This window comes from Polyodon spathula, chromosome 2 (assembly GCF_017654505.1).
Source record: "Polyodon spathula isolate WHYD16114869_AA chromosome 2, ASM1765450v1, whole genome shotgun sequence".
In the NCBI taxonomy this organism is placed as follows: domain Eukaryota; kingdom Metazoa; phylum Chordata; class Actinopteri; order Acipenseriformes; family Polyodontidae; genus Polyodon; species Polyodon spathula.
Window position 1 is genome coordinate 77,535,008 of NC_054535.1, and position 23,771 is coordinate 77,558,778.

A 23,771-nucleotide genomic window follows, 5' to 3' on the forward strand; every position below is an offset into this window, starting at 1 on the left:
AAGGGAATACAGTACACAAAACACAGATGCACGAATCGCTACACTGCCCCCACCTTAGTCTCTTTTTGCCCCCAAAAAGTTCAGTGAGCACAACATCCAAGAGTCCAGTTCCATCACTAGCGATCTATTCCAGGTCTTCCATGTTGCCACTGTCGATCCACACAGTGGCGGCAACACGCAGGCGCAGCTGATGAGCGGTGCAAGGCTTCTAGCCTTACAGAAACCCATTACTCCCCAACCCCTGAGTGACTGTAGCGCAAGGCGCTCTGAACCTTCACGGTTCGTTTATAGCAGAGGACACAAAGTCCCTGTAACGAGCCAACGACCACTGGGGGTGCTGTGTCCGCATCCCCCTTTGCGGAGAGTCCCTTGCAGATCCCGAGCTGGTAAAGGAGGTTGGTGTCACCGGCCAGGCAGGGGGGTCCTGGTCACTGATGGTGAGACCCTTGGAGAGGCGGCTGCTGGGGGTGGTGGACACTACGGCCAACCTCGACCCCTGGTAGGGGGCAAGGCGGTCATGGTGGAGTACCACCTTGTGATTCTGGGCTAGCAGCTGGACTCTGTAGACCACCTCTCCCACATGGGCCCGGACTATACAGGGTCTAATCCAGGGTGCGTCCAGTTTTGGATCTGGTGGTCGGCCATAGGGGATCTCAGCCGGCGTCTGCAGTTCTTGCCCTATCATCAACAGAAAAGGGGTGCAGCGCGTAGACTCCTGTACTGCTGTGCGGCAGGCAAGCAGAATGAGCGACAGGTGCTGGTCCCAGTCCCGCAGGTGTTTGCTGGTGACAATGGCCAGTTGGGTGCCAAGCGTGCGGTTGAAATTTTCAACCAAATAGTCGCTTTGTGGTCGAAGGGGGGTGGTGCGGGTCTTGCTGATCTTTTATCATTGGATTGGTTGGTTGCACAGACCACCGTAAATCCCAAGTAAAAAGCAGTCTGGGCGATCCAGTGCTTTACAGGTTTAACAGCATTAGTACTTCAATACAATAATACGAACATGGTTATATATTTAGTCTTCAGGCTATGCATGCATAAAGCTAAAAACACCCACCGCTAAATTTTATATATATATATATATATATATATATATATATATATATATAATATATATTATATATATATATATATATATATATATATATATATATATATATATATATATATATATATATATATATATAAAATATCAGATATATATCTATATATGAATCACTCTCTGTTTGTGTTCTCTGTAACACAAGAGGACATAAATAGTTTTATATTCACCTTCCAAAATATATGGAAGTGTAGAATATAATATAAGGACAGGAAAAATAGAAACTGTTCTTTTATCTTTGAGTTAATGATTCCACCGTAACAAAAAAAAAAAATAGGCCTCCGTCTGGAGTATAGAAAATGGCTATTATTCCCCACAAACTTTGCTTTTGTGACCAGGACAGTGATATTTTGAAATTTACCTATTTTCCAGAACATTCCAGATAGATTCAGTGCTGAGTAAACTTGGAGTAACTTCTAGAACTTTCCAGTAATATAAATAGTAGTATAAATACAGGGGCCTTAAGCCCACCAGTTCAGTTTAGTTCCAGCTGCCTAAGTGGATACATATCTGCATTTTTCTGAGATGGCATCAAGAGGCTGCAATGGTGGCATTCCTGATGGGTCTCCAAGGCGGTTTTACCAAGTTTCCCTGCCTTTGCCTTTGGGACAGCAGGGACACCATGGCGCACTACCACAGGCGGGACTGGCCACAGCGGACCGAGTTCTCTGTGGGGAGGAACAACGTCAAGTGGGAGCCACTGGTGGACCCCCAGAAGGTGCTGATGCCACCACTGCACATCAAATTGGGCCTTATGAAACAATTTGTCAGAGCTCTAGATAAGGAGTCGGCAGCCTTCAAGTACCTTCAAGACTTCTTCCCTAAGCTGTCTGAGGCAAAGGTCAAAGCCGGTGTCTTCGTCAGACCACAGATAAAGAAGATCCTGGAATGCAATGAATTCCCCAAGAAGCTCACTAGTAAGGAGAAAGCGGCTTGGAACAGCTTTGTCGCAGTGGTTTGGGGCTTCCTGGGCAATCACAAGGCCAAAAACTATGTGGAGCTGGTTGAAACTCTGGTGAAGAACTACGGCACAATGGGCTGTAGGATGTCCCTCAAAGTCCATATCCTTGATGCTCATCTTGATAAATTCAAGGAGAACATGGGAGCGTACTCGGAGGAGCAAGGTGAGCGCTTCCACCAGGATATACTGGACTTTGAACGCCGCTACCAAGGACAGTATAATGAGAACATGATGGGAGACTACATTTGGGGGCTGATTCGTGAAAGTGATTTACACTAAATCTTTTGTAGTCATTTTTGTATTACTTTAGTATAAATACATGTTCATTTGGATTCATATGTTGTTTTTTTTGGCTTTATGTGAACGAAAAGACCATTTTCTCATTGGAAATAGGTAAATTTCAAAATATCATTGTCCTGGTCACAAAAGCAAAGTTTGTGGGGAATAATAGCCATTTTCTATACTTTTGAGGCATAACCAATTAGGAAATAACACTTACTACCCAGGAACAAAAATTGTGTTACATAGTGTTCTAAAAGGATCGGTCAACGCCTTTTTAAAACTGATCGGATATTACTTCTTGCCAAAAAATATTGCCACATGATATCATAGCTCATAATCTACCAAAGAATGTTGCTAATTATTTGATAAGAACTGATACTGGACACAACTCCCCTAATTTGTGGAATGGTCGCTTTTGACTGCCAGGTTTTCTTCTTATTATAGAAAGGCTTTGGATTCAAAATTGCAGGACAACAAGTTTCACTTTGACTGCCAAAAAGAACCTGCCATATCTAGTACCACTCGGCTTGCAAGCAGATAAGGGCAAGACTGTTTTCTATTGATTTATTGTGTACTAAAATTATTGAATACAGTTTACACTTTGTTCCTGTTTTTTTGTTGTAGTAAAACTTTTCTATAAACTAAACATTTATATTCTTTAAAACACAGTATAATTACTATAATATTCTGACAGTGTCAGTTAGTACTGAACTTCAACAATAATGTTATTTGTATAACACTTTAACTTTAAATGATTTTATAACATGTATTTCTAATTCAGTTACTTCAGTATAAGTCGCTCCTAGAAATGGTAATATTTTTTTACTGCTTTAAGTCTGACCCTGTTCTCTGTTCATACAAAATCTAGTTGAAGCAGGTTTTAAGACATTCTAGCCTTTTGCCAATTTTTGGTGTTGATTAGTATGAGACACGACCGTAAGCATTTTCTAATACCTTCTGTTAACTGAAAATAATGAAAGTAAAGTAACAAATTAAATCGGCTACTTCCTCATAAAACTAGAATATGCTAACAAGGCCTTATGATAATGCCTACCAAGTTTGACTCCTTCCAGCAGGTGCTTTCACAGACTTCTAATAATATTTTCTACTGGTTTTACAGATCTATTGAAACGAACATATACAGTATTACTAAAATTATTGACAAACAGTACATCATATTATTTCAATCAATACAAGTTAGTTTAAATCATCCAATAACTCAGCACATTCCTAACAGTAAAGGGCTAGTTTGGCAATAAAAAATGTTATATTGATGAATAATGTTTCCATATCTGAAATGGAAGGCAACAACTGCTTCTTGCATTATCTTTTCATCATTCCTTCCTATAAACAATTTGCAGTACTTTAATTACATTTCTTGGAACAGGAACCCAGCAATCTTAATATTATTGTATCAATTAGTAAACCAAACAGTTGCATTTCAGTGGGGGACCCTTTCTGCAGCCATACTCTGAAAACTAAGGGCATGCAGACAACAGCCAGTGTTTAGCTCCAGGGAACTGTGGGCATGAGAACTGCACAACTCCATCACACAGAGCAGTAGATTCCAAGCTCACTGAAGACTCAATGAGGTTCACTAGAAGGTAGGAGATGAGGATAAGTTTCAGGTGCCAATGCAACTGGGCTCCACTTGCAGAGCAGATAAACTTAAATCAGTTTCCTTACAGATTCACCCAACAGTGTCTTCAGTTTACATTCAAGCTGGGAAAACAAATGTATTTAGTGGTACTTTGATGCTGCAGTGCAAATTGATTGGATCACAATAAATAACACTTCTGTCTGTGCATAACTGACTTGCAGTTTCGTCTTCCATCATGAAATCTACCCTTAATTTCATCACTTTAGTTACTGAAAACTTCCTTAACTACAGTATGTAGTTCCAAACCATTCGCCTTGTAACTTGGGGCATAGGTTTAAAACAAAAACATCTGTACAGTATAAAATATGGGGGAAATGGCATTTCTAAAATAAATATCCATCTACGAATGATCCGGACCCCATTGACAGTGGTGACCAGACAAAAAAAAGAAGGGAGGTCATGATTGTTGGGGACTCCATATTGAGAAACACAGCAAGTTCAGTTCGCAGTTTGGACCCCCTTACAACAACAGTGTGCTGCCTTCCGGGAGCCTCGGTCAAGCACATCACTGAGAACATGGACAGGCTCCTAGAACGAACAGGAGACGACCCGATAGTAGTTGTCCACATCGGTACAAACAACATTGGAAGAGACAGACCAAAATCCCTGCAAAACAAATTCAGAGAGCTAGGAAGGAAATTAAGAGAAAACCAAAACTGTGGTATTTTCTGGTATACTACCGGCACCTTGCAAAGGACCATATGGACACCTGGAAATAATTAATCAAAAACGCATGGCTGAAGATGTGGTGCACACAGGAAGGCTTCACCTATCTTGATCATTGGACCACATTCTACAACGAGGACTATCTGTATAGACGGGACGGACTGCACTTAAATAACAAGGGAACCAGTCTACTCGGAGAAAAGATCCTCGAGCAGGTTCAGAAGCATTTAAACTAGAAAGGAAGGGGGGAGAAATCAACAAAAAAAACAGAAGGGAGACCGCATCAAAACAAGAACAACAACTCAGGTAAGACAACCATTAAATGTATTTATCTAAATGCTAGAAGTATCAGAAACAAAATTCTAGAACTTGAAGCTACTGCACTAACAGGTAACTATGATGTGATAGGTGTTACAGAAACGTGGTTGTCTGAGAGTGATGGGGACGAATATAATATTTGTGGGTATACACTGTATAGGAAAGACAGGCAGGACAGAAGAGGACGAGGGGTAGCGCTATACATAAGAAACAGTCTTGAAGCCCAGGTGTTAAACCTGGACAAAGAAAATAAAACCGAATCAATATGGGTCAGAATAACGGACAAAAATTCAAAGGGCATAATAATAGGAACATGCTATAGACCGCCAGATTCAGATGGTGAGCAAAAAATAATACAATGACATTAGAAATGCGTGTAGCAAAGGAGAAGCCATACTAATGGGGGATTTCAACTTCCCCCAAATAAAATGGGAAAACCCGGTGGGTAGCACGAAGGATGAAATAGAAATGGTGGAAATGACAAATGTCACTGCTTCCTAACACAATTTGTCAAGGCACCAACTAGAGGGGAGGTATGCCTTGATTTAGTCTTTTCAAATAACGAAGACAGAATAACTAAAACAGAGGTCAGAGAACCACTGGCAAACTCAGACCACAACATGGTCTCATTTGAAGTGTTTTTTAAAACCCCAAAAGTAATGACTAAAGCTAGGGTTTACAATTTTAGAAAAGCAAACTATGAAGGTATGAAACAGAGACTTAACAGAAGTAGATTGGAGTAAAATAGAGAAAACACCCACAGAAGAAGGATGGTTGTTCTTCAAAAATGTAGTACTAGAGGCGCAAAACAATTATATCCCTAAAGTAGACAAATCTAAATGTAAAACTAAATTGCCAAAATGGTTTAATAGATCAATTAAAAAAAATATTCAGCGAAAAAAGGCACTTTACAGAGCATTAAAAAAGGACCAAAAAGAAAGTACGCAGAAAGAGTACACAGAACTGCAAACGCAAGTCAAAAAGGAAGTTAGAAAGGCCAAGAGAGAAATAGAAATGAACATTGCTAAGGGAGCTAAAACCAATTCCAAAATGTTTTTCCAATATTACAACAGCAAGCGAACATTCAAAGAGGAGATTAAATGTTTAAGAGATACAAATGGCAAAATCGTAGAGGAAGAAAAAAAAAAATAGCAAATATATTAAATGATTACTTTTCACAAAGGAAGATACTGACAACATGCCCCACATGTCATCCAGTTCCTATCCAGTTTTAAATAACTTTAGCATAACTGAGGCAGAAGTGTTAAAGGGACTAGGAGCTCTTAAAATAAACAAATCCCCTGGGCCGGATGAGATCCTCCCAGTAGTACTCAAAGAAATGAAAGAAGTAATTTACAAACCGCTAACCAAGATCATGCAGCAGTCTCTTGACACAGGGGTTGTACCGACAGACTGGAAAATTGCAAACGTAATACCGATCCACAAAAAGGGAAACAAAACTGAACCAGGTAACTACAGACCAGTAAGCCTGACTTCTATTATATGCAAACTTATGGAAACTATAATAAGATCCAAAATGGAAAATTACCTATATGGTAACAGGGTCCTGGGAGACAGTCAACATGGTTTTAGGAAAGGGAGATCGTGTCTAACTAACTTGCTTGATTTTTTTGAGGATGCAACATCGATAATGGATAATTGCAAAGCATATGACATGGTTTATTTAGATTTCCAGAAAGCTTTTGACAAAGTCCCGCACAAAAGATTAATTCTCAAACTGAACGCAGTTGGGATTCAAGGAAACACATGTACATGGATTAGGGAGTGGTTAACATGTAGAAAACAGAAAGTACTGATTAGAGGAAAAACCTCAGAATGGAGTGTGGTAACCAGTGGTGCACCACAGGGATCAGTATTAGGTCCTCCGCTATTCCTAATCTACATGAATGATTTAGATTCTGGTATAGTAAGCAAACTTGTTAAATTTGCAGACGACACAAAAGTAGGAGGAGTGGCAAACACTGTTGCAGCAGCAAAGGTCATTCAAAATGATCTAGACAAGATTCAGGACTGGGCAGACACATGGCAAATGACATTTAATAGAGAAAAGTGTAAGGTACTGCACGCAGGAAATAAAAATGTACATTATAAATATCATATGGGAGATACTGAAATTGGAGAAGGAATCTATGAAAAAGACCTAGGAGTTTTTGTTGACTCAGAAATGTCTTCATCTAGACAATGTGGGGAAGCTATAAAAGGAGGCACTTTTTTACACAGAGAATTGTGAGGGTCTGGAATCAACTCCCCAGTAATGTTGTTGAAGCTGAAACCCTGGGATCCTTCAAGAAGCTGCTTGATGAGATTTTGGGATCAATAAGCTACTAACAACCAAACGAGCAACATGGGCCGAATGGCCTCCTCTCGTTTGTAAACTTTCTTATGTTCTTATGATTTACACGTAGTTGCAAGGGGTCAGCCTAGAATTGAAAGAACGTGTGCCCCAACCTTCCTGAAGTCTCGATTACTTCAGCCATTTGAGCTTAGTAGAATGTATGATATGTATATTTACTAGGTCTTCAGGAGCATTGCCCACTTATTTACTGCTTAGAAGGTACATTTAGACAGTAAGCATTTCTTGAATTAAGTCATCTGATATACAACAAACAGTAGTAAACAATGTGGGTCAACAAAGTCCATCAAAAGGGATACGTTTTGCCTAATGGCTGTACATCATTTTAAGTGTTTTTAATAAGAGTCGGCAAGACACTCAGATCTGAGATAAGGATTGTCTGGCTAATTCTTAGGAACAGGAAATGCAATAATTGGGTATTGGGAAGAGCAAGAACCTTCAAGGCTTAAAAGTTCATGGGATGAGTTCTGGAGTTCAGCAGCCTTTGGAGAATGTTTGAGTAAAGGAACTTCAGAATTTTAATTTTGGAATAAACCTTCAATTGTGTTCTTTAATTTCTATAAAGCCACTTTTAATAGCACACACTAACTGCTGAGAACATCAAAGTGATTGAACAAAACATTTTAAAATGGTGTGATTTAATTAGAACTTGTCATCTCTCCCTTTTTAATATGCTTGCTGTACTACTTTAATACATTAGCAAAACCCATACAGTTGACCTCATAACTAAGATGAATTTACAGGGAATCAATTTTATTTTATTTTCAGTGGAGGTTGTATTGATTTTGTGGTTGTAGCAAAAACAAAACAAAAAAAAACAGCTGGTAAATAGTTTTATGGAAGCTTCTCAAAATGCACAAAAAAAAAGATCTAGTTTACATTTACTGACCAGTGGACAAGGCCCCTCAACCTACCTAGCTAGCCACCATTGACATACAAACTTTACCTAAAAACCTGAACCCATCCTGGATTTCTTTTACCAAGTTATGCAATTGTTTTTTGGAGACCAAAGGTTCAAGAGTTTTATGTACGAATCCCTCCACTAATCAACTTATAGGAACATAAGAAAGGTTACAAACGAGAGGAGGCCATTCGGCCCATCTTGCTCATTTGGTTGTTAGTAGCTTATTGTTCCCAGAATCTCATCAAGCAGCTTCTTGAAGGATCCCCCAGGGTGTCACGTTCAACAACATTTCTGCGGAGTTGGTTCCAGACTCTCACAATTCTCTGTATAAATTGCCTCCTATTTTCTGTTCTGAATGCCCCTTTGTCTAATCTCCATTTGTGACCCCTAGTCCTTGTTTGTTTTTTCAGGTCAAAAAAGTCCCTTGGGTCGACATTGTCAATACCTTTTAGAATTTTGAATGCTTGAATTAGGTCACTGCATAGTCTTCTTTGTTCAAGACTGAATCGATTCAATTATTTTAGCCTGTCTGCATGTGACATGCCTTTTAAACCAGGAATAATGCTGTTCACTCCTCTTTGCACTCTTTCTAGAGCGGCAATATCCTTTTTGTAGCGAGGTGACCAGAACTGAACACAATATTCAAGATGAGGTCTTACTAATGCTTTGTAAAGTTTTAACATTACTTAACAACACTTTCACTATATATCCAAGCATTTTGTTAGTCTTTTTTTATAGCTTCCCCACATTGTTTAGATGAAGACATTTATGAGTCAACAAACTCCTAGGTCTTTTTCATAGATTTCTTCTTCAAATTTAATTGATTTGATTATCTCCAATATGGTATTTATAATGCACATTTTTATTGCCGGTGTGCAGTAACTCACACTTTTCTCCATTAAATGTCATTTGCCATGTGCCTGCCCAGTTCTGAATGCTGTCTAGATGATTTTGAATGACCTTTGCTGCTGCAACAGTGTTTGCCACTCCTCCTATTTTTGTGACGTCTGCAAATTTAACAAGTTTGCTTACTATACCAGTCATCAACCCTTCACGGTCCTATGTCGGACCAAGTCCGACATTACAATTTTCCCGTTCCAGGCCGATGTTGAACCCTGTCAGACATCATTAAAAAGACGTAAAGCACAAGTCTTTTTCTTTGGAAAAACCTGAGAAAAACCTTTCAATGGCCGAATGATGGTAGTTAGCGGCTTGTAAATAACTTCTTTAATTTCTTTGAGTACTATTCGGAGGATCTCATCTGGCCCAGGGGATTTGTTTATTTTAAGAGCTCCTAGTCCCTTTAACACTTCTGCCTCTGTTATGCTAAACATAAGACTGGATAGGAACAGGTCGACGTGGGGTATGCTGTCCGTATTCTCCTTTGTAAAAACTTGTGAAAAGTAATCACTTACTATTTATTTCTCCATCTATGACTGCCATTTGTATCTTTGACATTTTACCTCCTCTTTGAATGTTCTCTTATTGTTATAATATTGAAAAACTTTTTGGAATTGGTTTTAGCCTCCTTAGCAATGATTATTTCTCTCTCTCTCTTGGCCTTTCGAAGTTCCTTTTTTATTTGAGTTTGTAGTTCCAAGTACTATTTCTGTGTACTTTGTTCTTGGTCCCTTTTAAATGCGCTGTCAAGTGCCTTTTTTCTGAATATTTTTTTTTTAAATTGATCCATTAAACCATTTTGGCCATTATAATTTGTCTACTTTTGGGATTTAATTCTTTTGCATCTCTAGTACTACATTTTTTAATAGCCATCCTTTTTCTGTGGATGTTTTATCTATTTTACTCCAATCTACTTGTTAGTTTGTTTCATTCCTTCAGTTTGTCTTTTTAAAATTGTAAACTGTAGCTTTAGTCATTACTTTTTGGGTTTTAAAAAGCACTTCAAATGAGACCATGTTGTGATTCGAGTTTGCCAATGGTTCTGACTTCTGTTGTAGTTATCCTGTCTTTGAAAAGAATAAAACAAGGCATGCCTCCCCTCTAGTCAGTGCCTTGACAAATTGTGTTAGCAAGTAGACATTTGTCATTTCAACCACCAAGCTATCTTACCTGAGTTGTGTCCTTGTTTTGATGTAGTCCCCATTCTGTTTTTTTTTCTGTTGAGCTCAAACATCGTTATAAAAAATCACTATGAACTACACATTGTATGGATTCATGACAATAAAACAAGACTTACCAATGATAAAATTACACACATGCCTCACAATATTTGGTTATTTCAAATTGCATTTGGCCATCTTTGCATTCCCATACTTAATTATCCACTCTCTCTCTCACACACACACGTTTTTCTGTTATTTGAAGTTTGACTGCTGTCCCAGGAAAAAAAAAACAAACAAAACAAAAAAAGAACTGCTTCCCATTCCTGATTCAGACACAGCTGTTCTGGGAAATTAAGATAAAACGTAACACATGGGCAACCTTAATTTAAGATGAACTCATAGATCAAGCTGGAGTTCTTATTTTTAAGACTTGGCTTGCAGTGCATATTTTTACATAAAACAAAAATGCTTAACCATTTTTATTACCAGATTTGATTTATACAGCTCACTCACTACCTGTTTTGAGGTTTTGGTTAATCATGCACATTGGCTGCCATCTCTCAGACATCAATCCTGTGTTTGTCTTTCATCCAGACACGACTTCAGGAAGAATGACTAGTTGCTTTATTTCTTGATCATCCATTATTTTATTTATTTTTTTACATCAGATTTGATGCAGTTCACTCTCGTCAATTTCAAAATGGATCGGCAAGTTCCTTTAACCCAATTGGTCAATGGTTCCTTAATCTCTGATAAAGGACCTCAAATGTTATCATTCAAACTATGTTTACTCACTGTTCCAAATCAATTTGCCGGAAATTACTTAAGTATTCATCAATTTTATCTTTTTTCGGCATGAAAAGGACATCTTTGTTCTAGTACATGCTGTCAGCGACAATACAGTATCCACAATAGCAACTAGTCTCCAGTTTGAATGAAAAGTTGAAAAAACAACCTGGATGCAGTTTGATTAGTTCCAGCATATCACAGTAACCTCACAATGCCAGGAAGGAGACTTGGAATAAACTTTGAGCACACTGAACAAAAACAACGCAATCAGTATTAACAGATATTGACTACTAGATATTTAGCTCTTAAAACCCTTTTTTGCCCAAACAGTAACTTAAATGCGGAAACGTACACACATACACTCAAACCCTAAATTAAAGTTAGTTGTACTTTTTTTAATTTTTTTTTTTTACAAAACTATGATTGCTTTTGGATGATTCAAATTCAGAGGCAGAGCCACAATAAATGTATTGTTTAAATTTAAAGTAAATTGTAAAATTGAGATACTTGTGTTGGAACACAGTTTCAAAATTGTACAGTACAACAAAAATATTATAAAATTATAAAATATACAATCCTTCAAGAAAACATGTCAGATTTAACTCATTCTGATCTCTGTGGATATACAACTTGATGATCTTCCTAAAAATGCCTAAAAATAATAAGTCAAAAAGAGTCGATTTAATAAAACGAGAGCTCGATTGAGATGAAGGCCTGTGATCCTTCCTCGCCGTCGACAAGCCAGTCCATCACTAGCGATCCCCATGCCGATGCTATTCACGGTAACAGCCGGGACCGTCTCTCTGGTAAAATACTGGATGAACTTTGTTTAATGAAAGAGGACTGCTCCTTGAAATTGAACGGCTTGTTAAAGGCGACATAATAAGACATTTCTGGGAGGCTGACGCAGGCCGAATCTTAAATTAGCGACGCTGAAGACAACATAACTACTCTACAATCCAAAACAGGCCGTGTGGATAAAGACCTGACAGCTCTCATCCTAGAAGTGAACAAATTGGAAAATCGTAATCGCCGATCTAATTTAAGACTAATTTGTCTCCCCGAGGGCACGGAGGGCAAGGATGCGGCACTTTTTTTGGAGACATGGCTACCGGAAGTTCTGGGCTCAACAAACTTTCCGTCACCACTGATTATCAAAAGAGCGCATAAACTGACAGGACCAAAACCTGCTCCAAATGCTCGCCCAACAGCTCTCATTATGAAGTTTCTTAACTTCAGGAGATAAAGAACGAGTGCTGTACATTGCCAGGAACAAGAGCAGGGTAATGTACGAAAATCAACATGTAATGTTTTTCCCGGACCTGTCTGCAGATCTAAATAAACAGCAAAGACAATTCGACGTAATTAAACAAAAGCTGAGGGCCATGGATATCCGGTATGGACTTCTATTCCCTGCGAGGCTACGTGTTACCTTCAAAGACCAGACTTTCATTTTTTGAATCTCCATCGGCAGATGAGGTGTTCCTTAAGAAGATAAAGCGAATGGACAATTGAAAAATCCTATCCAACAATGAAGATTCAACATTAAACAAGTGACTCTTCTTTCTAGAGAAGTACAGTAGTGCGTTATGTCTCCCCCCCCCCTTTTTTTATTTGTAACCTGCTGAAAACGTGCTATCTTCTTTTTTTTTTGTTTAATATAAATATATTTTCTAAAATATAGATGAAGCTACTGGGGGGGGGTATTAGTCTTTTGCTGCAAACTGTCTGGGGGACATGTTTGAACTATTTGCATTTTGAATAGATGCAGAGCGGGTATTGCGATACTGAACTGGCTTTTAGTGTTAGACTGCTCCTCAGCAAAGTGGATCAGTTTGCATAGCTGCTTTCCCATGTCTAGTAAAAGATCTGTGTGGGTAAAAAGGTCTTGTTTGTGGAGACCGACTGGGAAATTTTATAATAGACGGGGGTTTCAATATTTGGGTGTCTCGTGCATAGTGACCACTCTTCTTTGTTATTGGACTCGTTTTCAGAACCACACATTTCTTGTTATGCTTGGTAAACAAACTACAACAGAAATTGAGAACTGTGACTCGATCAGAGTTTGGCAAAACCTTGTACTTCACATGCATCCACTTCGAAGGTTAATGACTGCTGCATGCATTTTAGAATGCAGTCAGATAGTATAGGCAGGGCGTGTGCGATCATGGACATACGAAAGGAGGTATATAACCGATACGGTTTTTATCTGCTTATGTCTATGACATTTAATCTTCACGATGTAAAATAAGAAGATGTCTCCTAATGCAGGGTTTAAAATAACCTCTTGGAATGTGATGGGCTTAATTAAACTCTCTAAAATAGAACAGGTACTTTAAACTCTAAGATAGTGCTTTTGCAAGAAAGCCACCTAATGCAAGATGAAATAATAAAAATTCAAAAAAGATGGCCAGGACAAGTATTATTGGCATCATATTCTACGCATGCAAGAGGAGTAATGATTCTTATACATAAATCCATTTCATTTAAAACAAAACACTTATCACCCGATCCGGCTGGTAGATATATTATTGCATTGCTTTCCCAAAATATGAATTTAGTAAATGTATTTGGGCCTAATACAGACAACCCCAAATTTCAGTAATTTATATTCATCTCTCCCATCGCTTACAGGTCATATTATTATGGGGGGGGGGGGGGGGGGGGGGGGCTTTAATTGTACTCTGAATCCACTTCTTGATTGTTCAGCAAACTCTAAGACATCTCATACGCAAAGTAGGAAAATATTACTGGAATCCATTTGTGCGAAGTACGGAGAAAGATTAATCCATAAAAAAAAAAAAAAAAAAAAAAAAAAAAAGAGTACTCCTACTATTCAAGCATGCATCAATCTTATTCTCGAATAGATTATTTTTTAATCTCTAGCGCACTTATTCCCAAAATTTTGGATTGTAAATATGACTATTGTTATATCTGATCGTGCACCAATTTCACCATCATATATTGATTCTAAACTGATAGCTGACCCCCCAAAGTGGCATGTGCATTCAGAGCAGTTTAAAGATTCAGACTTTCTAAGATTTGCAGGAGAACAAATTGATTTATATTTTGAAATTAACACAACCCAGACAACTGCCTCAGTTAGATGGGAAACCTTTAAAGCATTTATCAGAGGACAGGTCATTAGTTACATCAGTTCTAAAACTAAAGCTTTTAAACTCAAAAATGAGTGAATTAGAAAATAAAATTGAAGTTTTGGAAAGGGAGGTTCTTCTGAACAATACTTCAGAAGCTCAAAAAAGACAGTTTCCTTGAGAGCACAATACAACATACTAGATATTACTTTATTAATAGAAAGTAAGACAAGGCTAAAACAAACGTATTATGATCAGGGAGAAAAGGCCGGAAAGCTCTACAGTCTGAAAGAGCAATTAATGCAATAGAATTAGAGAATGGCTCTGTGTCACCAGACCCCAAGGAAATTAATGATACCTTTAAATCCTATTATGAAACTCTATACAAATCGGAAACTAACAGAAACCTGCAAAATTTTCTGGGGAATCTTCAGATTCCATCTATTTCCGAAGAACAAACTTAAATAAAAAAATTGGAGAAATCTGAAGTAATAAATGCTATATCCAATATGAAAGGTGGTAAAGCTGCTGGACCTGACGGTCTCCCAATTGACCTATATAAAATATTTAGGGACAAGCTAGTGGATACTCTCTTAGCCATGTATGAGGAATTATTTGAAAATAATCTGCTCCCTTCTTCTTTGAGATGTGCTATGATCACATTAATTCCTAAATCTGGAAAGAAATCCATTAATTTGCAGCTCGTATAGACCAATATCGCTCTTGAACTCAGACAGGTCCTTGCAAAGGTGTTGACTGGCAGAATGGAGTCTTTACTCCCACAATTAATACACAATGATCAGAATAGGTTTATCCAGGGCCGACAGGGATTTCACAATATTAGAAGAGTAATTAAAGTTGACAGGGTTGAAGGGAGTTACTTATTCCCTGCACTTTCTCGGTTTGGATTTGGCAATAATTTTCTTCAGTGGATACGGATTCTCTACTCTGACCCTTTGGCAGAAGTTGTAACAAACAATATAATATCCAGCTCATTTCAACTGTCAAGAGGCACCCGTCAGGGGTGTCCACTCTCACCTTTACTCTTTGTCCTAGCGATTGAACCTTTAGCTATTGCCATATGTAATAATCCAAACATAACAGGTATATAAATAGGTCACTTAGAACACTGTATAGCACTTTATGCTGATGATGTTATTTTGTTCCTGTCAGATCTAATTTTGGAAAAAATTCTCAGGGAATAAAATAAACAATACTAAATCCTCAATACTTTTTAAATGAGCAGGAGAGACTCCAACCAAAAATAAAATCTCACTATTTAAACTCTCCAGATGGCTTTACATATTTGGGTATAAGAATTACTCCTGAAAATAATAAAATTATTCTGTCCAACTATAATCCCCTCATCTCATCAGTAACTAAATCATTAGACAAATGGTCTGCAATGCCTATTTCCATGATTGGTTGTATAAATATAATTAAGAGGAGTACCTTCCCAAATTTATATACCTTTTCCAATCTATTCCCCTCTCCCCCTTCATTCTTTTTCTCCAAAATGAAAAGCCTATTAGTAAAGTTTATGTGGAATAAAAAGTGTTCTGGGCTCCGCTTAACTCTATTATATTTGCCATATGACAGGGGTGGGGGGGCTTCAACTCCCTAATTTACTATGGTATTACTGGGTAGCACAGTTGAGAGCTGCCATGTGCTGGTTTTCACTCAATGAACCTCTGCCCTGGCTATCAATTGAAATGCACTCTGTTTCAGACCTGCCTCTATATATGTACCTTTACTCAGCCAATGTTAGGAAACTGAAAAAACAAACTTCAAACCCTTTTGTCAGGATCACAATCAGTGTTTGGCATGAGGTACATAAATACCTGGGTGAAGAGTCACAACTGTCACGTTTCTCTCCAATTTGGAGGAATGATGATTTTACACCCGGAAAATCTGACTCGGGATTTAAACTTTGGGAATGACACTCTAATGTCCTTTGAACAGCTAATATCTAAATTTGAATTCCCACGCAAACATTTAACTCCCTACAACTCCATAGTTTCTTTTACTCTAGGCAGAACCACTCCCTTCTCCGGCCTGCTTTGTCAACTTTGGAGACCGCCGCCTATGTCACGGACATGGATGGGGCAGGTTCCTAAGCTATGTAACATACTGATTGCTAAATCGCAGGAGTCCTCAGAGTCCAGGCGATTCGCTTGGAGTAAACTTATCTGTAGACATTTCCATACAATTGGATTATGTGGACATATTACCCCTTCCAAACTCCATCGATTTAATTCGGATATTCCTGATAGCTGTGTGAAATGCAGGCTGGAGAGGGGTACTTTAGCTTGTCCTGATAGTTGGAGGCTCTGGTGTGAGGTTATTGATTATTGCCTTTTACCTCTACACTCTATATACTGAGTGCTTATCCTGAAGGCTGTAATCTGGCTGCCAATGAGGAAAATTATTCACTTGTTTACTCCATGCCAGACAAATGATTGCCTTGCATTGGAGGGATACAAATAGACAAAGAGTGGGCCGATGGTTAACTTATATCTTGCAATGGAAAAATTAACATACATAATAAAAGGGGAAATCAGGATGCTTTCAGGGATATCTGGGAACCCATTCATGAGTCACTCCAAGAAGTTTTATTTTCCTTGTAACCCCCTTTTTGGGGGGGGGGGGGGGGTGTAATTATATATATTATTTTTTGTGATACATAAATAAAAATATATATATTATTAAGTTTTTTTTCCAAGGTGAAACTCTAATGTGATAACAATAAGACTATGAATTCATGATATTAAATATTTATAACACATAGAGTATGAGTATAATCAATATATATAATATATATATATATATATATATATATATATATATATATATATATATCATATATCAAGACAAACTTAACAAATTTTCGAAAAATTAACAAGTTTTTTTTTTTTTTTTTAAAAAGGGGATAATACGTGGCTGAAGGTTTTTCACTGTTAATTTACCCTCTCAGTCAAAATGGCAAGTTTCTCATGATCTAAAAAGCTCAGAGGGAACGCTGCCCAAGCTACATTAGTCCACCGCTGGGATAATGAAGCCTGGCTAGCAAACCACAGGTGGAATTATGAGCAAACTGCATTACTCATGTAGGAGACATTTTTATTCACTGGCAACAAAAAGTAGTGCTGCATAAAACCATGACAAAAAACAACCAGAGAAACCAATTGCTATTTATTTTAAGAATCCATTTTCTAATAGCAATAGAACCCACATAAGAGGACTCTCCCTTCGTCATCTTAAAAATCAATGCCTTTTCCTGACATTTACTGGAACAGGGCTGGGCTCTATTACTTAACGAATACAGTCAAAGCTACTCATTTGACCACCTCGTCTAAGTGACCACTTTAAATTCCTTCCAATTATATTTGTGCTTTTATTTAAGTCTATTAAGAGACCACCTGTCTAACATGACCAGCAAGCACAATGTTTACCCAGCAAGACTCAAACCTGTACTAAGCACCCTTACACAGGGCTATTGTTAAGAAACATATGGTACGTCCTAAATTCAAAAGGAATACAGAAACTATTTAGCGGTGTTATCTGTAATAAATACAACCTTGCTCTTGTAAAGGAAAACAGAAACAAAAAGGTCCTCCCTTGATGACAGAATTAAGTGTTAATAAACTTGTAAGTGCTTAAATTCAGCACTAGACACACAGATACAGCATTTTGAAGTTTTAGGTTTTTATTTTTGTTCACGTGACCGTGTTTTGAGAAAATTTTGCATCTTAAATTACTAAACAAAGTCGCTTCTTTTTACCTTGATGTCCAGATTTACTTGCTGATTCTGGTTTCACCTTCTTCATTCTTTGAACACAAGAGCAATGACATTAATCAGTTCTCCCAGATGCTACTTTAACTTGCATTTCGTTCTCACACTTGAAACCTGGGAACTAGGTAGCTGCCAATGTGTCCGTTTCATGTTGTTCTTTCCTGCTAATTTAACAATGTTCTCATAATTAGGATGTAGAAGCTTAAGACAAAGGCAAACCGTTAAAAGGAAAATAAATCGAAAATTTCAAGCTATACTTAAAAGGATGAAAACAATGTGCGCGGTAATCGAAAGAGATCTTATGCTGGCGTTGGTTTCAGGATGCAATGAATCAACACGTACCTGAAAGGCAGACACAGGCATTAATTTGCAAAGCATTTAAAACAATGTGTGTGACCTGAGACAGGCAAACAATTACTTTCACAATGTGTTTTGTAAATGCATTATGAATGTTATTAAAATTACATACTTCCTATTGTTCATACTACATATTATGGCTTTTACAGTGTAAGAATTACAAGAGAGCATGTTAGAGACAAATTGAAAATGTACAAGTTATGGGCCCTTTGAGACCATCTGTGTTAAGAGGTCACTATTAGACTGCCCCTTGAGGGGTCTCAATACAGGTTTTACTGTAGATGGAACCACATCTTTTCAGATCGGTTTAGAGTAACGATCGTAACTTATTTCATACTAAAATGGCTTGCTTAGTCTTATTTTTTTAATGAAATTTAAATATCAGCACGCATTTAATAAATCGACTCTCCCATGTAGTTTCATAGGGATTCCAGTGCAGAATGTTTATATCCAGAGATGAATTCTAACCTTTACTTGCAAGTCCTCAGCCACTGAATTAAAACTCCCTCAAGTATAAAACTTCCCTTGTCAAGGTGTTGGTAATTTATTAACATCCTTCTAAACTTGTACAGCCCTATTCATCTTGTATTGAAAAAGTGCTAAACCCCTTCCTCTAAATAAATAGTTGGTATTTGCCAATTGTTATGAAAATAGATTTAAATTACATTGGAGTAAATCAAACAATAAAAGCAAGAATGATTTGTTTACTCGGGTACTCCAACTCACCCCTAATAACTAAAGGTATAAAAGTGTGCAGACTTTTAAAATGTACAATTTGACTGAAATTGCAACCCTCAAATTAAAATACTTCAGAACAGCCCCTTCGCAAAGACTCTTTCTTCCTCAGCCAACCTATGTGTAGTTCTTTGTTCAACACAAGAAGAAATTCTCCCATTCGTCTACACCCGCTGCATACTGATCCCTCATGCGTGCTGGACACAGTTCAAAAGAGAACACTGAACACTGGTAATACTTACTAGCATTATCCCCAAGACTTTACCATGTAACCCATTCACTAGACAGGAGTAATATCACTGCTGGAGTGAGGTTAAGGTTTGACTTGTTAAGTAAGAAACTGAAATGAGAACAATTAACACTGAAAAATGAATGCTTACTTTATTTTAGTTTGTACATTCACTTCTGTAGATCAACAGATCTTTTCCTGAAATGTAAGCTTAACTATTTCAGTTGCAGTTAGGTCATATGCTGTTGAAACCACTGCTAAAGCAACACAAACTAAAAAGACATGTTACAAAAGGCAGACCTGGCATTTGAAGAAGACTCAAACAACTTTAACATATCAACCATGACATGATCGGGAGTGAAGTACATATACAAACATTTACTGCTCAACACAAGTGGATCACAGTATAAAAGCAGTAAGTTAAATGTGTACTGACCACCCCCTAAAACACTGGCATCCCAAACTCAAATTTGCAAACAAAAAGAATATAAATAAATTATATAAATGCCCAGCATACACATTTGTTTTTAGTTATTTTTACCCTTCTATTTTAAAATGGAAAAACCCTTAAAACTAGGTTGGATTCCCCCCCCCCCCCCCCCAAAAAAAAAAAGGTAAAATATGTAGTTCAGTTTACTGTGTTGACATGTAGTGGCAAAGCGCACACACACGTGATGCTCCCATTTTTGAACATGCATATCAGTTTATGAAATTTTACATAAAGCTGAAAATTAAAATCCAAAAAACACACAGAACTTGCACATCTACAAAACAAAAAATAGTGACAAGTGCCAGCTTTAATGACAACAGAACAAAGTGCAGCAGCACTTCTTTAAAAAAACAACGTTCTTTATATATCTATTAACAAGAGAAACAAAACCCTTCACTTCAGTAAACTTCTCTCAAATAAAGTGTCGTGCTCCAGTAACAGCTGTGTTCTTGTAAAGGAAATCACTCCCAAACATCTTCGTCCATAGCAATTGCTGGCTGGCTCGACTCACGATTTCCAAAGCTTTTATTCCCACCAGGGCCCTTTAAAAGACAAGTCACCCAGTTTGTAATACACTTTGGCCATAGCAGAAGTCAAAAGCACAAGCTGTAACAGTTTAAAAAAAAAAACCCAGTTCATTTCAGCAGATACCAGGAAGGGATTCAATCTTTCTACACTATCATCCAGCATCCGATTGGCTGTGCACTATAAGTACCACAGCTAAACACGATAGAACATACCCTCTTGGGACAAACCAAACAATGGGAGGAAAAAAAAAAAAAAAAAAAAAGAATGTTTATGTCTACATGAACACCAAAAACTAACATCTCACCTGCAACTTTAATAGGACGGGAATTTTGCCTTCAAGGAGACAAATGAAAATATTTGTGAAATAAGTTTCACTTAACCATAAAAAAAGTTGAAAAAGTACATACCAAAAACATGCGTTTTACTGGCAGATGGGGTTAACATGATCATTTTTTTAATGGCAATTTTAGGGGTAAAAATAGCAATTATTTTAAAATCTCATACCTGGCATGCACCTTCATTTTTACATCTGGAGTTGAAAGAGTTAATGGTGCAACATTAATGTATTCTTGCAGATGTTAACATATTTAAAATCCCACCCAGCCCCCTCAAAAACGTGTATCCTATGGTCCAACGTTACATTTAACACTTCCTTAAAAGCACTTTGATTTAGCCACAGCTTAAGTTTTTGTTTTTAAATTTGTGGTATGAAAAGGTTCTGAAGACCAGTCTTGCAGGTCTCAACTTAACTCCAATAATAACAGAATACAACCAAGTACCAAATGTAAAGGTCAATGCCACGTTCCCAACGTATTTTGCATGCAGTTTTAACACTCATTCAAATATGAAGTCACTCAGGCAACATCATCTAGGCTATGACATTACTGACATAAAAAGCGTTAGTAATGTCAATTGACTGTATATACGTTTATGTAAACACACATACTTTACGGGAGTCCACTGATGCAAACACATTTCCTTTTGGATTGAAGCCAGCAGTTCCATGAGCACTGAATGCTACTTCCTCCAGCCAAGCAGGAACTTCCTGTTTAGCCTTTACAAAAAAAAAAAAAAAACACACACTATGTGTCAATGTGAATCTCTAAAGGACCAGCAAAGCAATTCATACTATCACTAATTCCTATTATCAGGAGTCTAAGCCAAAGCATACTGTCAGTTTTTGTTTGTTTCAGTAACACTGAAATCAATTTACCACTATGGTACAATGAAAAGTATTAAACATTTAGAAGTGCTGTGCATTTCATTGAAAATAGTTGCAAACAAATTTTATTGATATATTTTATTTAATTATACATTGCAAATGAACTGCACTTGAAACCTGTTGTCCCATTCTGACCACGGTCCTTTTTTAAAGCACAAAAGCCTTATCAGGGTATTGAGCAAACCGGAAAACATGTCTTGCATCCAGAGTTTACTGTTCATAGGCCTATAATATTGTGCCGTTTTTTCTGAATGGTTGACAAAGTGCTTGCAGGAATGTTGGAATCTGCAGCAACATCTTTCTTGTACAGATGTGCATTATCCACTCAGCTGTCATAACTAAGGGCCATTCTGTTTATTCAATTTTTTCCACGCCAAAAAGAATTCACACAAAAACAGGAAATTTGTTTCAAGTAAATTAGTATTGCAAGTAAATGTAGTGTAAGGGACTGCTAAATTAGCCTGGGACCTTGTAGTAAACGTGTAGTATCAGGATAACATTCTAACCAGAGTTTGCTTTCATGACAATTAACTAACATGTTAAATAAAGTGAAGTAAATTAAATAAAAAGCACATGAAGATAAACTCACATCAGAAAGAACCTTCACCAGGGAGCGAGCTATGGGAGGGTCAGACTCCGGGTCGAAGAAGGATATTGCTTTGCCAGTGTTTCCACAGCGCCCTGTGCGACCAATACGGTGGACATACTCGTCAATGGAAGACGGGAGGTCAAAGTTTACAACATGCTGCACATGCTCAATATCCAGCCCCCTAGCAGCTACAGAGGTTGCAACCAGAACAGGACACTTCCCAGTGCGGAAATCACCAAGTGCTTGCTCCCTTTCCCTCTGTTCTCGATCCCTTCAAAATTAAACAATTACATATGTCAAAGTCAACACTACATTTATTTAGAAATAAATTTTTTAATGAAAAATATACACATATATATATATATATATATATATATATATATATATATATATATATATATATATATATATATATATATATATATATATACACACACACACACACACACACATACACACACACACAATTTTTTTAAAATAGGATTTCCCAATTCTATTTTACCATCAGCTAAACAAAGCATTTAATTTTATACATTGAAATGTTTTAACAAACTACAGCACCATGTCATTGAGCAAATAATAGATCTTAATACTGTTGCAGTACAACAGTGTACAACTTCAGGTTTTTTTTTTTTTTTAATTATGATTGTCTTAATAAAAAAGAAACATACCAAGTTATTTGGCATTGTAAAATACCAAAATACCAAATGTTTAAATCATCCCATGAAAGGAAGTGTGATTTATTGTTTTTATTTTTGTGAATTACAGTAATTAAGTGACTTATTAGTCTTTTTAAGCTTTTATTTGATAACTTGCATGATGTACTGTATACCGTGATTTTAAGGTTACCATGGTATTATTATTTTTTTTTTTTTTTTAAACTGTTATCGTACTGTGCAAATTTTAAACCGTCCCATCGCTACTAGTAACTAGCTTGATCAAAACCTAAATTGAAATACTTACACGAAAATATATTTTGAGTGGATGAGGAATTTGGGGGGGACATAAATCAATTTAGGAATATTCAAAAGAAAAACAATTGGTTTCCAAGTATACAAAAAGCCAATTTGCAATATTACCAGAAGTGGTGCCAGATGAGGCAGAGAATGCATTGCAAATACTGCTGCACTCAGGTAAATGCTCACACTGACAGAATAAAACACTAAGTAAGCAACACATTAAACTAAAACAAGAAACTAAACAGAGACAAGCAATCCATTTACACATGCTTTAATAAAGAGAACGCAGAATGACAATAAGTTTGTCAGATCGCTGTGCTTTGCTGGACAGCCACTTTATTGCAGAGGGGTATGTACTGGGGACTTTCTGCGACAAGTACTGTCCATTAGCTAACACTGCCTAACGCCAACATCTTAAATATATTTGACAAAAAATGATGATGCTTTAGTTGGTAAACTTATGGAACGCATTGATTAATGTCCAGTGTGATTTCTGAGACATCTACCTATGGCTTAGACCGGCCAGTTCTCTCAATTTTCTTTTTGATTTCCAGGTGAATAAACCTGGCTTGTTTTGTGCTGATGTCACGTTCATACCTTCTGCAGATACTAGCTCTGTCAACACAGCGACTGCCCAAAAGTTTGCGAAGTACAAGGT

The 23,771-nt window shown here is 37.3% G+C and overlaps 1 protein-coding gene across 1 annotated transcript in view; it reads right to left on the reverse strand.

Moving 5' to 3' along the window:
* Positions 1-19,873: 19,873 nt before the first annotated feature.
* LOC121300990 (ATP-dependent RNA helicase DDX4-like) overlaps positions 19,874-23,771 on the reverse strand; it is a 28,180-nt gene continuing 24,282 nt past the window's right edge. The window contains 3 exon segments of the mRNA XM_041230046.1: positions 19,874-20,357; positions 21,290-21,397; positions 22,155-22,425. Of these exon segments, the coding sequence (XP_041085980.1) occupies positions 20,277-20,357; positions 21,290-21,397; positions 22,155-22,425 (460 nt within the window). The 3' untranslated portion in view covers positions 19,874-20,276.